Below are 21,907 nucleotides of genomic sequence, written 5' to 3'. Positions count from 1 at the left end.
GTCAAATCTGGAAAATAATCCTTGTGCCGTTGAGTCGCTAGTAAATACATTGGTGCCTAAATAAACTTCAATTTATTTCAGGAAGCCAGAAAGGCAAGTCTTCTCAGTTTTAGATATGAGTTGCAAACATTTGTATAACTTGTTAACTACGTCTAAGCAGAACATGAAGGATTTAGGCTGCTAGACACACTCCTTTACGGAAGGGGGCGCTGCTCACCTTCCAATGGACATGTACTGTGTACATTATTTACACTTCTACAGGACACAAATGGTTCTGGTTCGTATATAAATACATATCTACGGAAAATACTTGTATTTTTATGAGATTCCTAAAGAAAAGTCTTTTACCAATAAAAAGCTTTTCCTTTATCGTAATTTTACATTATATAATTACAGTTTACCAGTTATTTATTATCTATTGTGAATTGATCGCTTAATAGATAATAATAAATTCCATTTATTGTCAAAGAACAACATTTTTTTTAAATAGCTGTGCAATGAAATTCGGTTTATAGTCGATTCAATACACCCTAAATAATAATAATACAATTGGAGTAAAAACTAATTTCATAAAATAACAATTATTATTAAACAAATAAATGAGTAAATACAATAAAATAGAAAGATAAATTTAAATAAAAAGTAATTGAAATAAATTACAAGTAAAATATCATGAATTTAGACTTTAGACTTTCTTTTATTGTCATTGCTCAGAAAACACAGCAGTGAAACTGGCAACAAAATTTAATTGCTTGGAAACCGTTAAAAAACACAGCAGAATGAATGTATATATAAAAAGTATAAATATAAATATAAATAAGTTTAAAAATAGTGCAATATAGTATAACAGAATAAATAAATAACGTTTTAAATATTGCATATAATAATTAATGTATATTAAAGTATAAATATAAATAAGTTAAAAAATAGTGCTAATATGTTATAAATAGCATAAATACATAATATTTGAAATAGTGCATAGCTCAAGTCATATTTCATTCAGCAGTCTGATGGCCAGAGGAAAGAAGCTGTTTCTAAATATTTATTTATTTATCTAATTTACCATGCAAATTATATTAATTAAAAATCGTTTTACAATAATGTATTTTTAGATATTTCAATACGTATTATCCAATAAGTGAATAGAAAAATTCATGCTAAAATAAAAGGCCATAAAGCACCATAATTACATTTTAAACTTGCACCACGTTTCTATTTATTTAGTGGTGTTTTAGAGTTAATCGCGATAACCTCACACGGAATAGATGTCAAGAAAACTTTTAAGAAAAATGATTCTAAAATGAGAATCCCTTTGTTATGTTGACGCAACGCTCTTTGCGACCACTAGGGGGCTCGCGTGTTTCCAGGTGCTACATTTAAGCACTTCCGCTCTGCAGGCAGGAATGTCGAGACTGCATGACGTCACCGATCCTGCCATCAGCGCTGCGCTTCCCCAGTCCTGCCAGAAGTGTTTGGTTACACTTCTCTGTGGGGAGCTGAAGGAATTTCTGTGTTTTCTTCTCGGTCGCGAAGAACCTGGACTCTCGTGTGTTTAGGTGAACGAACGACCCTCTGCAGCAGAACCACTGACCCACCATGACGAGCTTCTAGTTGGTCTGGAAGCGACGCGAGCAGAAGGTAGATGGAAGACTCCGAAGGTGAGCTGGAAAGGTGTAGTTTGTTTACGAGTCTCACTCCATTTCTTCTCCAAAAAATTCACCGTTTGTCGTGTTTTGTTTTCTCTCGCGTCAGGAGCAGACGAGCGCTTCTGTGCGGGATGTGGTGGAAGGATCCAGGACTCGTTCCACATGAAAGTTCTCCAGGACTCCTGGCACAACGCCTGCTTCCAGTGAGTGTCCTTCTGGCTTACGTTCATGCTCAAGAACAACACCTTTATCTGGGGCTGGAATGTGGCTTCGTCGTCACTTTTGCATTGACCGTGTTTTTCAACATGTTTGGGTTTATTTACCGTCGACCTTGTGGATCATCCCAGAAGCGTCTCCATTGTAGTCTCAATATTCCACTTGTTTTTTTGTTTTTTTTTAGTGTGTTTGTGCAGCAGCTGGTGTCAGAAGATTAGTTTAGACACTTGTATCCTCGTGAGTCAATACAAGTTTCTCCTCCAGAGAGAGGACTTTAATTCTGAAGAGGTCACTTACTCTGTGGTCAAATACCTTTAATACAATCATCTCTACTTGTTAGTTACAGTGATAGGATCATAATAAACTATGACTATTTTATCATCAATACAGTAGTGGTGTGTGAGGCATGTAAGAAAAAAACAATTGATTTTCTATTCTATTGATTATTACTTTCTGTGTTTTGTTTTGAAAAAAAAGACGTGTTTTTCTTTAAAGTAACATAAGCCTGTGACTCTTGAATCGCTAGTTTCGGTTGAGTTTACTCCAAAAATAAACCGGAAAACTAGTGAATGATGTTTTTATATGATGGTCGGTCCCTGATTATAACGCCCACATTAAATCGGGCCGTGGTGCTAAAAAAGGTTGGGGACCCCCTGATATACGTTACCCCCCTGTACATGTTAAAGATTACAACCATTTTTTAATAAATTACTGGTTGACGGAGAACGTTTGAACGTTGGTTTCTGTTTGCATTTAGTACTTATCTTAACCACAAAAAAACATTTGGCGTCACCAAGGGGAAAACCAATCTGCAGATTTATTTTTCCATTTCCTTGTCCAGTAACTTTCTGCAAGTTATAATCATTTATGAAATTATATTTTTAACCATGAGTCCAGTTAAGTAACTCAAATCTAAGCTCTTGAGCCAACATTAATACAAAAGAGTTTTCACTTAAAATGGACATTTTATTTTAACTATTTCATCCCAAGTTTTGATTTAGTGATAAAACAAACTTGGGGAAAAAAGTCCAATTTTGAAGTCATAACTTGTTCAAACCTGACATGCGCTGCAGTGGGTGTGAAGATCTACGTATCATTGGTTTTGCATATTCTGTTGTTTGGTTTTCAAGCCAACTTCTAATCCATTTAACCGTGGTGCCACCCTGCCCTCTGTCTGGAGCAACACGTTGAGCATTCTTGCACACTGACATCGCTCATGTTCCAGTAACACCTATAGGTAACAGTCTGGCTTAGTAGTCTGCATTCCTTAATGGCGATTCACGGGTGCAAGTCTCCCTTCTCAGACTCTCTATGAATCATCAGCGAGGCTTCATTGTGTCCGAGAGATTATGATGAGTCCATTATTTGTGGGTTTGTTTTCATTCTTGACCTCCTTCAGTCTTTAATTGAAACGGGAAGTCTCAACATTTTTCACCATCAAATATCTTTAGTATTTAAAGTGAAGCGTTATGCTGAATAGTATATGTAATATATGTTGTTTTTTTGATGATCAAGATCTATTGCAAACATGACAAGTAACAAGCGAACCCTCTCTAAGGCGCTAACACTCCCTTTAACCAACTCTTAACAAGATTGCACAAGAGCATAGACATGACAGTTCAGGTAAATGAGTTGAGACTTGAAGACTATTGCCTTGATGGTTGTTTTAGCTCGAAGGCTAATTCAAGTCTGAGGTTTACTTAACATGCTTTTAGACGTCAGTTGTTATTGAGCGTTCACATTTCTACACAATTCAAAGTATGCAAAAATAATCATTCAAAATGTTATTTTCTTTTGCAGATGTGACATTTTAATTTGCTAAAATATGAAGTGAAAAGCAAATATTTGGTTCATGATATTCTAGAAAATAGGAGTGGTTAATTATTTACTCTGAGATTATAAATATTATCTTGTAACTTACTGGCAAGTATGTTTTGTTTAAATGCCTTATTCAACCAGGATCACACTGGGGTCTGCATTCAGATCTTAAAGAGTTAAAGCACACCTGGAAAAGTGCGTCCCGGGGGCCACATGCTGCACTTTGACTTTGTTGATGCAGGCCTCATTAAAACCATAAAACTTTCTTAGTGTGACTTGTTCAAATTCTTATTTTAGAAATTAATTTTAGTTTTTCCTCCTTCAAATTTTGGCTTCATGTGGTTATTTCATGTCCATCTAAAAATACTATACACAGTATAAGGCATAGTTACAGTTGCAATCTTTTTTTTTAGTTTTTTACTTCAGATTTTTAGGCGTTTATCAATCATGATAAGGCCACTCACCTTCCCTCTTTTCTTTTGGCTTGACGGCCCCACCAATCAGTCACAGTATATAATGTGGCTCCTTAGGAATTTTAATTTCTCTCTGTATTTAAAGTATCGGTGTTCCTGAGAAAAATGTGCCTAATTTAATTAGAAAATTCAATTTAAAAGTGAAGCAATTGCTCACCTGATTTTTGTCAACAATTCATTTTAGATCTGTCTTAAATATCATTCCAATAGTTACAAAACGATGGCTTGTGATTTTATAATCATGAGCCAATGCTTCACTTATCTAAATGGGATCAGGTGTGGGTTTTTATTTTGTTTCTTTTTGTTGAGGACTGAGGCAGAAATGCATCGCCATTGTAGGCAGGAAGGTTATCGTAGGGGAACATTTGGAAAAGCGAGCTCCCCACCCCTGAGATAAAAATCCACAAAAAGTCATGAAGGTCATTAAGGCCACTATTAATGGTTCCTCCCTTACAACTGCCAACGTGCCAGCAACGGCAGAGTCCAGTACAAATGTGGATTTAAGGAAATGACTCATGTATATTTTCTCGTGTGGCGCTCCATTGTTCATTGACAAACCACCTGAGTTTGTTCAGCCTCCCTCCGTTCATCCGGGACAGATGAAAGGAAACTCCATGTTTTCATAAAAACGGTTATATAATTATTTAAAATACACGAATCAGCCCTTAATGGGTAGTAATTACAGCTTGTCTGACTTCTGCATGGTTGCTCTTTTGTCTTCAGGGCAGCAGCGGAGGTCAACAGTTTGTTTTCCTGCTGCACCTGAACAGATACTGAATGTCTGACATTCCAGCCGAGACAGTGGACTCTTCACTGGTCTCTCTGGTGCCTGTGATCATCCTGACGGGGTTTGAACAGAACGACTGTGTGGCTTTATTGATAAAAACATCCTGAAAGCCATTAGAGTCTATGTGCTAAGAAGGAGGGTTGGTAGCTCAAACACAGAACTGCTCATAGTCTGCTGTCGGTTTTACAGTTTGTTTTACAGTAAAGTACTTTTCAACTGGATTCATGGATCCATAAAGAGAATCTTTTTCCTAAAAACTTTTACAATAGAGTAGTAATGCACCTTCCATATGGGAATAAATTGTAGAATAAAAACCCTGTTTTTTTAGTCATTACGCACAGAAGAAGAATGAGTTTTATAGGGGTGTGTACTTCCAAAAATCTTGCCATACGATAAGTTTCACGATACTGGTGCAACGATACGATATTGCAATACTGCAGGAACAATCTTATATCTGTACGATTGCCCAAGTACTAGACTCTGCTCTTCGTCACTTCTTTTATTTGCTTTGAAGCCAAAATATGTCCAAACATCAGCTTTAAAAGCGGCTGAGTCAACTGTATCCTCTCGTCCTCAGTCATTGCCGGGATCTGAGACTGTGAGGACGTAATGACTGCTAGTGGCCAGACGTTTGTTTGCAACACATAAATGTAAATCATTTTTCGACAAACAAATGTATAAACATTTTTATTCTTTCACCTCCAGTCATTAGACCTTGCAGAAGACTTGGAAAGTCGTCTGTTGTAGAAGGAAACCATCTTGCGGTTTTGTTCCAGAGTTAAGCGAGGTCAATCAGAATCAGAACCCTCCCGAGGGTCACGGGCGAGGCTTAGCGTTCACGTATGTGAGCAGCAACACATGAAGACATTTGGCCTGACCTTTGATTATAGATAATAATCTATGTCACCGAGCATGCTCTGCCACACATTCATATGCTCCGTGCTCCAGGCAGAATTGGGTTTCAACCACTTCAACTCCCCAGACTTAAGCCCTCATTGCGGGGAGATCTTGGCCTCATTCGTATGATTGGGGGGGACGGTATCTTTCCCCCAAATCTTCAGGTTCTAGCGAGACTCGGTCCATTCCCACATACCCTCATCAGATTGAAATCACCTGCTTTCAAGATTTATTTACATGAGCGTCGACGCCACTCCGTATTAAAACAGAGCTGTAGCCCCTCCTTCGCTCTCCTCTCACGGCACAATGGAGAGTCAAACATATGGTCTTCACTTCGCTCCCCCCTAACTAATGCCAGAAACCTCTGAAATATCTGCAGCCGGTGCCAAAGTCAATAAGCCTGGATCATCTCTATACCTGCAGAGGAAGGAGCACATCAGTGTAAACGGAAATAAACTAGCGAGCATACATTGAGTGCGTTTAAACAACCGTAGGAAACACTCTGTTCCTTTCTCTGGAAGAATTCTAAATATGGTATGTTGTCATGGTGGCTGTAAATCACAGGTGACCCTCTGTACGCCATGTTTGATGTATGGACCTTCAACCAGAACACGGTGTGCCGTGCATCAGACTTTCCCAAAGTGGCTCAAAGATTATTTCTCCAGCCCAACCCGCTGTCAAATCTGCATAACCAGTAAATCTCGTTTGATTGACGTCGACTCACTGCAGGTGCTTCCAACATTTTCACAGTCTAGACTCATTTTTCCGAACGATATGCATCAGGAAGGGCTTCGAAATTGAACCCGAGCATTTTAGTTGACTCATCGAACGTGGGATAATATCTCCAATTTTATAACTTTCTAAAAAAAAAAAGGTGGGGACTTAAACACTATTACACCTTATTTATTTCCTTCATGTATTAGATAATGAGCAACACCAATGTGTATTTGGCACTATGGCAACGATAAGTAGCGCAAAAACACTTCAAATGACTTGTCCTTTTGTCACCCCTGCCAAGGAGTGGCGGTTTGTTTTCACTGGCGTTGGCTCGTTTGTTTGTAAACAATCTAACTTAATAAGCCGCGAATAGACTTTGATGAAATTTTTAGGATGTTTCAGCACCTATTTTTGGGAGTACCATCTGGATTCAGATCATGCGACCGGATCGGCTGAGAACCAGCACAAACCGGAATGCTTGACCTAAACGAAAAACGCGGTATGAAACCATATCAAAAAATAGAACGAGTTTCATGCAATTGTGGTGACAATTGTGTTGCTAATTGAAAAACATGAGTTTCTAGGAAGCTGTTTGGAGGAAGAGTTTGGAATACTAGGGAAGGCCACTGATTTAATATCTGCACTCTCACGCAATGTGCTTTTTACCATAAGCCACCACAATGAATTGATGCCATTTAGAAATTAGCTCCTTGGCTGAGGTATTGTTGTAACTGTTAAATGACTTCAATTCGATTTTAAATGTGGGTCAATTTACATACATTTTAATTTAGTTTGTTGATCAAAACACTTAAATGTGATTAATTATTTCATAGGCGTTGCTTTTGCGTGATTTGAATTGATAAAAAAACCATCAGTTAAAGTCATGGATCTTCACTTGCAATGCAATAATTGTCTTGGATTTTCAGATACTTAATCCCTTTGAGAGTTGTTAAGATTGGAGGTCAAGATACGAACATGTGGTTCTCTTCTTATGTCACCGTTTCACTTACTAGTCCGTGATTCACAACAACATCTTAGGTCATCACATAAATACTCATCAAAGTTTTTATGTTTCGGTGCCGAAACGGACGCCCCATGATCTCAGGTCGTGTCACACTCTAGTTCTTCGTGGGTAGGTCAAGTTCATTAGTAAGAGGGTCGACGTAAAACCTGATGTTCCCATGACAACTGTCGTTGTCTAATTGCATGTTGAATGCTGAGAGTTTGACCTTTGCCCCTCAGACTATTTGTTTACATCGAGCCGCCAGATAAGAAAGTGCACAATGACAGTCGAAAACCCTAATCAGTTTGTTTTGATAACCTTCGCACTGATGGAAGAAAGTAGTTTCACTTTTTTTTCTTTTTTTTTTAATTTATTGAATGACAACAACACACACCTGTTACAAGACTGGGCACATTTCAGGTATGTGGCTCGTGATGGAACCAACACAAACTCATCCAAAGGAAAAACGCCTCTAGCTGATGCTAACCTGATACAACCCCCATGTATACGTTTGATGAAATCTGACTTCAGCAGCTCAGGAATTAAACATGTTGAGTCAGGAGAAGGAAATAAAACAATTCTCGACTATCATATTTTTAGATCATCTTCCTCATTTAATGCTGTTTTTTTCTCCGCTCAGGTGCTCCGTGTGCTGCGATCACCTGACTAACTGGTACTACGAGAAAGCTGGGAAGCTGTACTGTCGTAAACACTACTGGGAAAAGTTTGGAGAGCTCTGTCATGGCTGCTCCCTGCTCATGACTGGACCTGCCATGGTGAGTCTTCGCACGCCTTGTTCAAAACACCGCTCGGGTCATTGCTCCCAAACCTCCTTGAAGTGGATCCGCCTCATCCTTGTTGGTGGTTTTGGTTATAATATTCAAACATGTACTCAAATTATTAATAAATTCAAATATATTTATTTGTTTACAGAACCTTTAAGATGGACTAAGGTTCAAGATGAATCTTATTTGTTATGATATATTTTTTACCTTTAAAAAAGTGTTTTCTGGCTATTTTAAATTTGTTTTTGTATGAAAAGATAAAGTTTGCTGCTTTTCTGGGAGTTTAAAACTATTGCTAACCAGGATTGTATTTAAAACATTAATTAGTAATTCATTAATAATGAATATTATTTTAAACAAATATTTATATAAAGATTAGTACCAGTCATGTGCTAAAACCAATGCACTCTGTAAACAGCCTAAAGTTCTGAAGCAGTTTTTTACAAGAATATAGTTAATTCAAGTATAATTTGTCTTTTTAATTGCTAATATATACATTTAGTTTAACTGAAATTTTGTAGTGAGAGGTTTTAACAGGTTTTCATTTTATTTTCATTTCTGTATTCTTTTGTTTTACTATAAGTTGGAAAATTAAAAGAGTGTTATAATAATATAAAGAGGAGGTCATGTTTTACTGAGAAGGTTCTAAATATTTCTGCATATATTTTTGTTTTGCACCAACATTCCTGGAGTCGAAAAGCTCATCTTGTTACTTGTGACTGTCAGCTCGACTCATTGTGTCGGGGCTTGTTGGAGCTACATGCCAGGTTTGAAAGCAGGCCTCCACAAGGTCTGCCAACATCCCCCTCCCCTCTACTTAAATAATACCAGAATTCCCTCGAAGCGTTTCAATGCTCTCCGCGCTCCCTTCTCCCCACTTGAGATTAATAATAACATGCATTAGGTTTATTGTGACGATTACATTCGCAGATGAGCTTCGGTTTCACACGGACGGCTGCAGAGCCACGCAGCCCTCCAACTCACTTAGGAATTATAACCCCAAGGCCCCCCTCTTGAGGCCCCTTTTTAGCTTCTTCACCGAACAGAAGTTCTCCACAGTTCACTTCTTCCAGAGCACAGTGGAACAAGCAGGAAGAGGGTAGAACATGAGTGGGTTTTGCGGGGTCTGTCATGTAACATGTGGCCGATGTGGCCTGAAGATACAACCACAGCCAGTCAGTCACGCTGTCAAGAGGTATCTCGAGCCGAGCGCTGAACCCATTTCATACTTTCACTGCGATTTAAACATCACACGTCTCGTACCTGTTTATATTCTGGGATGTAAACGGCAGGACGCGGCGTCTCATAGGAGGCCATGTTCAGAATAATATTGCCCTCGCTCGTCCAACATGAAGTTTTCTATTCTCTGCCAACAGGCGAAACATAATGGCCTCCTTTATTTGCTATTGGCATTCGGTTCATCAGCCAGAGTGTTTTTGGCAGAACATACTTGGCATCCGCTCCTCTTATCCAGAAAGAGAATCATTGTGGCGACTCGCAGAGAAGGATTCTGCAGAGCTGCCTGTCCAAGTTTCCCCCTTTAAAGACTATTGTTTTTCTCCTGTTGTTGTTGTTTGTTCTTTTGATGTCCTGCCTGGGTTTTCACATGCCAGAGTTCTGTTGAAAATTTTGCACCGTGGTTATTTTCTGATCCGTGTGCAGCCGGCCTGGTTTGTTTGTGAGTAGAACTTGAATTCTTTGTTAATTGAAGGGCCATCAAGCACTTTTCATTCTTTACATTTTATTTGGATGATTTAACTCTGGCTGGGAGAGAAGCTGCAACTGCAGCTTTATTTAATCATTAAATGTCTATTTTGTTCAGATGTATTTCATTAAAGTGGGTAAAATGTAGTGTATATGCACACAAATTGATCCTGAAGTACACAACACGACATGTATTTAAAGACAAGAATTCCAAAGTAGAAAAGTATTGTGGAGATGTCAAAATAAGAAATTAACATTATCATTGTCATTCCATTAATATGAGTTACTCTGGTTTTCTTTCAAAATACAGTAAAATAGATGGATTAATTACTTTTAATTGTCCACAAGGATGTGATGTAGTATTTATTTGCAGTCGGAAAAAAAACATGTTTGACATTTCTTTAATTATAGTTGTTATTAATTTATATTTGCAAAGATAACATTTTTAGAACAACCACATAACTATTGTTGTATGTAAGTAATATTAAGACATGTATTGCTCGCATGTATATTTAAAATGAAAATACTTCAAACGAGAAGCAGGAACTTTAAATCTACAACAGTATGTCACAGAAAAATACATTTGTGTCGGAGCCAGCAAAGATGATTTTAAATGTGTGTCAGGTGGTGAAATCATTTGTCGATGAACTATCATGCGTCTGTTCTTTTTACATTAATATTGATTTACGTCTGTTGCGAACCGATAGAAGACGAGCAGCTGCTCAAACTTTAGACCTTTTTGAAAAGGTCAACTTCATCAATTCTTCACTGCAGCGATCGCTTGAGTGATTAACACAGAGTTTTCAGTTCAGGCTCTTGTAAATGAACTGTATCTGTTGCGATGAAAGTAAGCCTGGATGTTTTCCTGGCAGAGTCATTAGTGCTCTAACAAGAAGACGGGATGGTAAGGGACATGAAAGGAGGAGCTTTTTCTCCCAGAGGACCCAAAAATCCAAACAAAACAAGACCAAGTCACTTCCGTGGATTGTATCCAACACACCAAATGGACTGAAGCTCACTGTTTATTAAGAAGCTGTTGGACATTGTATGATGATAAAGAGACATTGATTTTTTTTTAACAAATGTTTAACTTGCACTAGCTCGCCTGTCTGAGGTAGACAGACATGAACTCTCTATCTTTGAGTGCATACAAGTTTTTACTTCTTCATAATGCAGACTTAAAAATAGGGGTGTTTGGTGTAAACATTTGGTATTTTACTTGCCTCGATCATGCTCTGCTTCGCTGGTGTGGTGGTCTGTTTGAGCCTGCAGAGGAATGTGCGTGATGTCACTGGCTTCAGATGCAATGAAGTGCAGTCAGACCGATGTCCAAACACTTTGGCTTACATCACTCCGGTCTCTTTGTAACGCCAAAGAATCTTTTCCCAGACTTGGCTCAGGAAGTTTGAATGGAGGACGAGGACTATGGAAGAACGTCCAAGTTGTTAAAGTATCTTTACTCTTACTGTGTTGCTGTGGGGTTTTTTTTTTACGTTTGTATTGGCATATATTTCTAACTCACTGTGAACCTTTTTCTCGATGATCATTTATATATGCATTGCTTGTATTTTTAAAAGTTTGGCACAATGTGTGCAATATATTTCCATAGGTTGTCTATGATTTAAAAAAAAAAAAAAAAAAAAAAAAAAAAAACAGGAAGCGTTTGAGATATTTTCCGTTTTTTATTACATTTTCAAATGTGTTTAAAAGGGTATATACATTATGTCTATGTCATCTATCTAATTGCTTTTGGATTTAAAAAAAAAACGTCAAATACCACATGTTTTGTCCATACGAGAAACGACGTTTTTTTTTTTTTTAAATCAAAGAAAACTTTTTTAAAATGTATTTCGACAATATTAGAGATTTATAAAATCATAATTTAAATTTAAATTTAATAATTAGTTGAATCGATTTTTAGATTCTCACGTGATCGTTTGCGCAGCGAGAGGAGCAGAAGTGCTGGGTTGCCAGATCCAGCCCAAAATCCACATTAAAACTTCCCCGATAAAACAAACCACCGATGCAAATTATCACTATATTGTGCAAAATATTTTATACCAAAACAAAAATAAAGCTATGTCTCTACTCAAACCAACGTTTTTAATGAAAACCCTAATTGGCGGAATATGACAAACCTGGCAACGTCGCTGTCAAGACGCTCGGACGTTACCTGCGAATAACGTCCCCGGACTTTACGGTAATCGTGACGTGAAGATCAAAGAAGATCAAAGCTTTTGAACAAAGGTTTACGTGACGTCAAATCTTCGTCCCAGTCTCAGATGCTCATCCATTATACTACAGTTGTGCTGCACATCACACCGAGTGCGTGCAAGTCTTCAGTTTCTTACTTTTGTAGTACTAGTTAAATACTACTAGTATTACTAGAGCTACATTTTGCTTTTAGAATTTTTTTTGTTCAGGAGTCTTTAGTTTTCAAGATACAATGGGGAACTGGTTCAGTGCCGCCACCTCGTCCGAAGGAACTGTAAGTATCTTAAACCATGATAGTAGTTTTGTTCACCTGCTCAGGTGCATCATGACTTCAGCTTGCGTGAGAGAATTGAGGAAATAAACACTGGACAAGCTTAGTCACGACGTGAGCAAAGTGAACATGGAGAAGCGTCTCAGACCTGCCGAGGATGAGATCATGGTTAGATTCCAGACAGACTGAGAGTGAAGCAGGTGTTGAGGTTGTGTCAGTGATAGGAGGTGATAGGAGGAGGGTCCAGTGTTAACACGCGAGGGAATCATCAACACATGTCACACGGAAGCCACAGTGAGTCTGCATCGGATTGAAACGTCTTTATTTCCCCTCGGATCCAGGTGGCAGGAGAACACAAGTATCACCCCGAGTGCTTCGTCTGTCTGAGCTGCAAGGTGGTCATCGAGGAGAGGGACACCTACGCCCTGGTGGAGAGGTCCAAACTCTACTGGTAAGTCCTGGACCCTCACCCTCCTGGTTCTTCCTTCACGAACGACACCGGCTGTAACTTTGTCTTTGCTTCCGTCAGCGGGAAGTGCCACAAGCAGGTGGTTCTTACGCCCATGTTGGAGAAGCGTTCGCACGACTCCGTCCTCGACTCGCTGCCCCACACCGTCACCCTGGTCTCCATGCCCTCGGCGGCCAACGGCAAGAGAGGGTTTTCGGTCTCTGTGGTTCCGGACGTCAATGGATCAGCAAGTGTGCAAGTCAAAGAGTAAGTGTCTGCCAGAGTTACACCTGATGTTGTGCTGTAGGGGTGTGGAAAAATATTGATTATTGTTTTTGAATATTCTTCAATACTGTAGCGATGTTCAAATTTACCTTTTTTTGCTTTTTGCAAATCATATTTTATTGTTATAATCATAATTTTAGGCTTTGTGTTTTAATGTGTGTAAAAATATATATATATATACAGTATATTTTTCTAATTCACAAATGGCAGCAGTCGTTACGTCCTCCACAGCTAAAGGAACAATGAAATTCTGTATGATCTGACAATGACTGAGGACGAGAGGATACAGCAGTTTCTATTTGTTCAGGCTTTTCCTTGATTTTCTGGAACTCCTGTTGTGTTATCAGATTTATCTTGACCTTTAAAGTATATACTTTATTGAATATTATTTTGATTGTTTAAGCGCTCTGTGACCCTGGTCTGGAAAAGCGCTATATAAATAAAAATTACTTACTTACTTACTTTTAAAGATGATATTTGGACATATTTTGGTTTCAAAACGAATGGAAGTAACGACTTTGTCATGATTCAAGCGGTCTGTAAATTCTGCAACACCAGAGTCAAATACTCGGACAATACTACATTGTTACTACTTTCTACAGTATCGCAAAATATGTGTATCATATCGCCAGATTATTGACCATACACACCACTGGTAAATATTTAAGAATGTGACACACAGAAAGCAGATGCACTTTAATGTCACTTTCTTAGTACTTGTTTGTTTTTCTCCTGTCAGCCTGTCTGTACTTGTACTTCATCAACACTCTGTTGTGTTCCCACCAGGGTGAGGGGGATGCTTATTAGTCCAGAAGTGCGGAATGCCATCCACGTCGGAGACAGGATTCTGGAGATTAACGGCCTTCCAGTGGGATCCTTGTTGGAGGAGGAGGTGAGAAGTGACTTAATGCCGGCCTCATGGAGTTTATGACCCGATATAAAACCTTTGATTATGGCCAAAGGTAATGTGCAACCCGTGTAATCGTTCATTAACTATATGTGGAATTCCTGCCGTTCCTCACATTCCCCGTCGTTTATGACATAGTTGAGCAGGGAGAGGACGGTATGTTCAATGGCTGTCGCTTTTTTCCCACAACCTCGCCCTCGCTCAGTCACTCTTGTATTCATGCCAATTCAACCATTGTTTGCCTATTTATTGTGCGCTTGAGTTGCTGATCAACTCTGTATCCGTAACATGAACAGTGAGTCGACAGGTTGCTTTCACTAACAGAGAATTCGGATGATTCTAATTTGGCTTTTTGTATTTTACTCTGAACAAACTGTCTCCACTTCTAGAAAAAAAAACTACTATTATAGTGCCAGTAAAAGTACTTATGGATGATACAAATGCAACTATTCTTTGATCGTGCTATTACTATTGCTGCTGCAGATAGTACTGCTAAAACTACTGCTGCTACCAGTTGTGCTTGTCTTTCCATCTACTAAAGGTGGAGTCGAATTCATTTCTTAGGCCGAGAGATGACGGCAATTACAGCATGAAAAACAATCCACATAACTTTAGTTATAATTATAATGGTGCTATTGATATTACGAGTGCAATTGCTATCGATGATACAGTTACTGCCATTAAAGCTACTAGTGCTTTAGCTGTCAATGCTACTGTTACTGTTATTAAAGCTACTAGGGCTTTAGCTGTCAATGCTACTGTTACTTTTATTAATCTAAGTAAGTCATTTTTATTTGTATAGCGCTTTTCCAGGCTAGTGCTGTTGCTATAGACGCTACTGTTATTAATGCTACTAGTGCTATTGCTATAGATGCTACTGTTTCTGTTATTAATACTACTAGTGCTATTGCTATAGATAGTACTGTTACTGTTATTAATGCTACTAGTGCTATTACTATAGATGCTACTGTTACTGTTATTAATGCTACTAGTGCTATTACTATAGATGCTACTGTTACTGTTATTAATGCTACTAGTGCTATTACTATAGATGCTACTGTTACTGTTATTAATGCTACTAGTGCTCTTGCTGTCAATGCTACTGTTACTGTTAATAATACTACTGCTATTGCTATGGATGCTACTGTTACTTTTAGTAATGCTGCTAGTGCTGTTGCTATAGATGCTACTGTTACTTTTTATTAATGCTTCTAGTGCTATTGCTATAAATACTACTGTTACTGCTATTAATGCTTCTAGTGCTACTGCTACAACTGCTACTGCTATGATTCTTCTAGTGCTAATAATGCAACTATTGATACTACTAATGAAACTACAAGTCCCATTACTATATTTTTCCAATTAGCCACAGCAAAACAGCAATTATTCATAAAAATAAATAAAAATAAAAATAAGAACAAGAACAAAGAGAAATAAAGAGAAAGAACAAGATGATACAGTCCGAGTCTAAAGATAAAGATAAAGAACATAGATCAAAGAAAAATAACAAAGACAAAGGATACAAAGGATACAAAGGTTAACGTAGAAAAGAACATCATGATACTTTTACTGCCCCTAAACTGACCCTCAATCATTACACTGTCACAACTTGTATTTCTGCTTGCAAAGGTATCCTTCAACAATCCATCAAATCTAATCCGATTCCACTCTTCTAGGTGGACGATCTGATCCACTGCACGAGTCACACGCTGCAGTTGCTCATCGAGTACGACCCGGTCCGGCAGCGTCTGGACCGCCTGAAGCTCAGCTCGCCCAGGAATCACCACGGGGTCCCGGCGACCTCCCGCATGCGCCTGTCCTCGCCGACCAACGCGGTCCTGGAGCGCACCGACGTGGTGGATGACGGCACGCTCAAGCGGAGGTCACTGAGGTGTGTGAAGGAGAAATACTGAAGCGTTCGATGAAGGATGAGCTAATGAGCGCAACATTCTCCACCCACAGGCGCAGCAACAGCATCTGCAAGTCTCCAGGGCCAAACTCTCCCAAAGAGTTGCCGTTTATCACGCGAGATTTCGGACGCTCCGAGTCTCTGAGGTCTCCCAATAGCTGCTCGCATCGGATCTTCCGACCATGCGACCTCATTCACGGGGAGGTTCTGGGGAAGGGCTTCTTTGGACAGGCCATTAAGGTGAGGCGTCAAAAGCTAGTGCTTCCTTTTCTTTTTCCGAAAAATGATCTCATTTGATATAAGTTTAACCGATCGACGGGAGAGTATCTCGAAAGTATTGCTTTTAAATCTTCCAAGGCTTTAGATAATCTTACATTTGGAACAACACTTAAGCCTCCAGAGGCTGAGGAGTAATGTTCTAAGTACTGGCTATCTGTCTCTGACGTTTGTCTCTTGCCTCCTCAGGTGACTCATAAAGCCACGGGAGAGGTGATGGTGATGAAGGAGCTGATCCGCTGTGATGAGGAGACTCAGAAAACCTTCCTTAAAGAGGTAATTGGACGCAGCAGGCCTGCACTTCCTCACAGACTCTGCTCTGTGTCCACCTCTCCGAGTTTCACGCTTCCTGTGGGAAAAGTTTAGTTGCTGAAAAGAACGCTAGCTCCTTAAATTGAGCTTGTTCAGAAGTGGAAGGACATTTAAAATGACATACGGTGCCATGAACTTGCTATGAAAGTAGCGAACCTTCAATGTCGATCAAGAAACTCGTCTAACGTACTTCTTTTTTTCCATCCTCGACTGAAGGTCAAAGTGATGCGGTGCCTGGATCACCCCCATGTTCTGAGGTTCATCGGCGTGCTCTACAAGGACAAGAAGCTGAACCTCATCACCGAGTACATCGAAGGAGGCACGCTCAAGGATTTCATCAGAGACACCGTGAGTCAAACCTTGTTACACCCGCGACAGGCGAGCACAAAAAACCCTCAGTGTACCAGGTTCAAGTCTGAGCTGTGATTGACAGGGGCTGTGACCCCGAGCGAACTCTGACGGAGGGTTGCGTCGGTTAGCAAACAGTATCACCTGGAGACATTTAAAGTATCTGCTGCACAACAGCCACTTGTGAAGGGAAAAAGGGGTTACTTTTGCGTTTGTGTCTTCTCGCCTGGACTATTGCAACAGTTTATTTTCATGTCTTAACAAGAAGGATCTGTCTCGCCTGCAGTTGATTCAGAACTCTGCAGCGAGAATTCTGACCCGCTCAAGTAGAAGAACTCACATTTGTCCGATCCTTAAAACTCTTCACTGGCTTCCAGTTTCTTTCAGGATCAACTTTAAAATTCTGGTTCTTACTTAAGATCTATTCATGGTCAGGCTGTTCCTTACATCAGTGATCTGATCCAGCCTTACACCCCAGCTCGGGCTCTGAGGTCTGTGGATCAGAATCTTCTGATGGTTCCACGTACACGGTTCAGGACCAGAGGAGAGAAATCCTTCCAGACTGTTGCTCCTAAGCTTTGGAACGATCTTCCTCTCTCTGTGTTTGATGATCTACTGACTCCTTCAAGAAACATCTTAAGACGTTTTTATTTGTTCAGGCTTTTCCTTGATTTTCTGGAACTCCTGTTGTGTTCTCAGTTTTATCTTGTACTTTAAAGTATATACTTTATTGAATATTGTTTTTATTGTTTAAGCGCTTTGTGACCCTGGTCTGGAAAAACTCTATATAAATAAAAATTACTTACTTACTTATCCTTAAAACAATCAAGTCCTCATATTAATGTTCTGGTTCTTCTCCTCCTCCACCAGGACCCGTTTCCATGGGAGCAGAGGGTTAGCTTTGCAAAGAGCATCGCCTCCGGCATGGTGAGTTAATCCACTCAAACCATGATTAAGTCAGGAAGGGAAAATAATTATAAATGAGATTGAGTTTAATCATGAACTAAATGGCATTAATCCCTTAATCTCGTTCTTCGTCCAGGCTTATCTCCATTCCATGAGCATCATCCACAGAGACCTCAACTCGCCCAACTGCCTAGTTAAACTGGTAAGTGATGTAACACACCAGGTCCACCAACACCACTTTTATTGTGCGGTTTATCGTCGCTGCTGTTATCACCGCCGTCCCAAGGGGTTCTGTGGTCGGCGATCCACAGATCAGGTCTCACGGAGAATAGCCGGGGATTATGTCATCTCTGGTGTCGGAGCGGCACCAAGAGGCTGCACATGACTGGACGTTATTAAGTTCACTTTATTGATGCGTATATCAGCTGTTTTGAAAAGCATTCATTTTTTGATCATTCAATTCAATATTTTTTTCATTTATTTTTTAATAATGAAATAAAACAATTAGAATTTTTAAAGATTTACACATGGGGTCTGATATTGTTATACCGATAATTCAAAAATACATTTTCTAAATTCAATATTTTTCCATCCTTAGCCTTTTTAATTCAATATAAAATGTTGGTTTAATAGTGCCCCCCAGACAATATCAAGAGCTAGGAGCCAATCATGGTTGCATTATTATACCAACAACTTTTAATTTAACTTCATTTTATTTAAAAGGCTTTAAATAAAGAAAAATGTTGAACGTAGAAAATACACTTGGATTATTAGAATTGAAATATCAAACTCTTTTCGTAAAAAAGTTATTCTATTATTTTAAAAATCCAATATAGAAATTATTAAATAGAATTACTGAACGAAAAACATTTAAATCTTTCAATATAGAAATTATTGAATTCAATAATTCCAAATAAATAATTTAATGCTGGAAAAAAAAGCATTTAAATTAAAAAACAAACATTTCAGAACTTTATTTGTTAATTTCAACCTTTCAATTTATTGTGGGCACTGATGTACTTCCAAAGATCTTTGCCATTCAAACTCAGACTTCATAATAATTCTTCAATTCTAAGTTTCACTGATGACTCGTCTTCATCGACAGGACAACACCGTGGTCGTGGCAGACTTCGGACTCTCTCGGCCAATCGTGGAAGAGAAGATTCGACCCATGAACGAGAAGGCGTCCAACAAGAAGCGGGTGTTGAAGCGCATCGACCGGAAGAAGCGGTACACTGTGGTGGGGAACCCTTACTGGATGGCACCAGAGATGCTGAACGGTGAGTCTGGGATCAAGTCGATTTTTCGCTGAGTCGGCAACAGTTCATTAATCCTTCGTCCGTGTTTTTCTACAGGTAAACGATATGACGAGAAAGTGGATATTTTCTCTTTCGGGATCGTTCTGTGTGAGGTGAGAGTGTGACGGATTTATACACTTTAATGACACGTGTGACCTCCCTGACCAACGCTGATCCTCTCGTGTTGTCGTTCAGATTATCGGCAAGGTCTACGCCGACCCCGAGTGCCTCCCCAGGACTCTGGACTTTGGCCTCAATGTCGGGAAGTTTGTGGAGAAGTTTCTCCCCGACGATTGTCCTCCGGCCTTCTTTCCACTGGCGGTCGCGTGCTGCGACCTCACGCCAGAAGAGCGGTGAGTGTGTCTTATTCATTCACTTATCTATGACATCACGCTTTTATGACATGACATAAAATGGACAAGGCTAACGTCTCTCTGAAGCAGAGCATTTGATGAGATCACAGGCCAGTAAATATTGTGTATAATGTGTGTGTTTGTGTCCCGTTAACTACTTTGTTCTTGGGATCAGAGTACACAAGTTATTCATTTCCTGGACAGCTGGCTGAGCAAACCACAGTTTAATGTCTCTCTTCAAGTCTAACAAATGGTTTAAATACTCAGGTATTAGAACATTCTTCACAATGAACTCTGTGGTGTCAATTATGTGAGAATATAAACGATGTTTAAACGTAAAGAAAAAAGAGATTTAGCCTATTATTCAACGGTTATTCATCATAACACCGTCTCTAATTGTTGCTAATGTAAGGTTCTTCCACTCCTGGTGCATGCTTTAGTTTAGTGTAATTGCTTTAGTTTGTTGTTAAGGTAAGGTAAGGTAAAACTTTATTGATCCCTCAGGAGGTCTCCTTCGGGAAATTGTTCTTGTCCAACCAATCACTGCTCCAGAAATACGTTAGACCCGCCCATTTTAATGTCAAAAAAAAAGAGGCCTTCGTAGGTCTGGTCTGATTGACAGCTTTTGTTTGAGCAGCTGAGTGAAGTTCCAAAGTGGTCCGTGCGCCCCCTAGAGGCGCGTACCGCAATAACAATGTCGGGCGGAACGAGCATAGTTGGCGAAACGTGGCGAAAACATAATTGTTTTTAATTCTTATATAATTAGTTTTCTTTGAAGCATTTTTGCTGCAATTTAAACGTCTCGTCACGGGCACAGAGCCAAAAGCGCGAAGACGAGTTTGGGAACAAATCGGTTAAGTTTGACAGTTTCTTCATTTGACTTCTCAAGCAGCACAAATATTAAAAATAACTTTGTCTTCAAGTTAATCGTGACCTGAAGACACTGTTGTCATTCAAACATGAAGTTACACCAGTGAGACCAAGAGTCATAAAACATTAAGTTTTATACTAAAAACTCTTCTTCCGTCCTTCAGTCCGTCCTTCCAGAAGCTGGACGACTACTTCGGGGCTCTGTCCCTCTACCTGGACCTGGGGATCCCGCTGCCCAACGAGCTGGAGGACTTCCACCGGAACCTGAGGCAGCTCTACTGGCCCAAAGATGGCTCAGTGCCGGGCAGCTCCCAGGCCGCGTCGCCGGACTGTTCCAGCGCCACCAGCGGCAGTGGCTAGTACCCGAGGGACCCGTACGCGTTTACAGACACCTGTGAGAACCTGCTGCACTAAAGCCGGGAGAGCGAAGCTGTAGCCGAGCCATTTTCTTTTTTAACTGGAGAACCTGATGTAGCTGGAGCAGCGACTGTATCGATGCCAGGCGTGAATGAAAGACGCATTTCAAGAAAGTTCCTTGTTTCTCTGATTGGGGGGGTGCGGGGATGTTGGGGGGTTCACGATTATCAGTGTTGAGAAATAAAAGCCTTTCCTGCGTTTAGACACATTCCATGAGACGGCTCTTCTTCAAGCGCAGATTTCTTCTCAACCACTAGAGGGAGAATTTCACTGCCGAAGCTAGCAAGGGGCCAATGTCGCTTGATTGACATGTAGACAGGAGGCGGGGTTAAGAAGAGGATCTGGAGAAACCTGTTTAACAAAAAAAAAAAAATCTGCACATTGTTCTGAACTTTCTTTCTTGAAAGCTCCTGTAGCCAGCGTTGTTCTTCTTTGTACATACCAGGATGAACTGTAAATACATTTGTACATAAATCTGCGATCGGTCAAATGGGAAGTGTTAGACATTTCGTTAACGGTGGACATGTTTCAAAACTGGTTAGCGCCTCCTGCAGGGTACTATGACGTGTAACCACTGTTATTTATATCTCGATAGTTTTTTCATGAATAAACTCTGTGGAATGGATTTTGGCTGCGACGTTTATTGTGTGAGTGTGTGAGTGTGTGTGTGTGTGTGTGTGTGTGAGTGTGTGTGTGTTGCTCTCGAGCAACAGTAGGAGTAACTTTTTGCAATAAAGTTTATCGCCCTTCTGAGCCGGGGCAGAAATAATTGCAATACACTGCCTCATAAAGTTGACGTCATTAATGACAGATGGAAAAATGTTTAGTTTCTATTGAACTCAGTTAAAAACCCAATTTTGAGTGATCAATGAGCTCTTGTAATGAATCATGAATCAGTAATAGTAGCTAAAATAATAAATGACATCATCCCAAATAATAAAAAAAAAGTTTTCTCTTTAACCAGAAAAAGTCTCTTTCATTTACAACTAAGATAAATTAAAGATACTAAATGACATCAGCCATTACGTTACTTCGTGGACTTTTTTC

The 21,907-nt window shown here is 39.6% G+C and overlaps 1 protein-coding gene across 1 annotated transcript; it reads left to right on the top strand.

Annotated features, from left to right (window-relative positions):
- Nucleotides 1-1,434: 1,434 nt before the first annotated feature.
- On the top strand, nt 1,435-21,485 carry limk2 (LIM domain kinase 2). Its single transcript, XM_087792937.1, has 16 exons — nt 1,435-1,658; nt 1,753-1,849; nt 8,198-8,333; nt 12,873-12,982; nt 13,061-13,246; nt 14,051-14,156; nt 15,848-16,062; nt 16,134-16,320; nt 16,546-16,632; nt 16,885-17,016; nt 17,887-17,943; nt 18,059-18,124; nt 19,028-19,202; nt 19,278-19,333; nt 19,416-19,573; nt 20,608-21,485. The coding sequence occupies exons 1-16, from the start codon at nt 1,643-1,645 to the stop codon at nt 20,801-20,803; spliced, it is 1,980 nt and encodes a 659-aa protein (XP_087649063.1). The 5' UTR covers nt 1,435-1,642; the 3' UTR covers nt 20,804-21,485.
- The last annotated feature ends 422 nt before the right edge of the window (nt 21,486-21,907 follow it).

The sequence above is a fragment of the Callionymus lyra genome, chromosome 1, assembly GCF_982586985.1.
Source record: "Callionymus lyra chromosome 1, fCalLyr1.hap1.1, whole genome shotgun sequence".
Classification (NCBI taxonomy): Eukaryota; Metazoa; Chordata; class Actinopteri; order Syngnathiformes; family Callionymidae; genus Callionymus; species Callionymus lyra.
Note: the sequence above shows the minus strand (reverse complement) of the source record. Positions and strands in the feature narration are given on the sequence as shown.

Coding starts and splice junctions, on each gene's coding strand:
- limk2 (XM_087792937.1), top strand. Junction 12,983..13,060: donor GAGAGGTCCAAACTCTACTG/GTAAGTCCTGGA, acceptor TGCTTCCGTCAG/CGGGAAGTGCCACAAGCAGG. Junction 16,633..16,884: donor AGAAAACCTTCCTTAAAGAG/GTAATTGGACGC, acceptor CCTCGACTGAAG/GTCAAAGTGATGCGGTGCCT.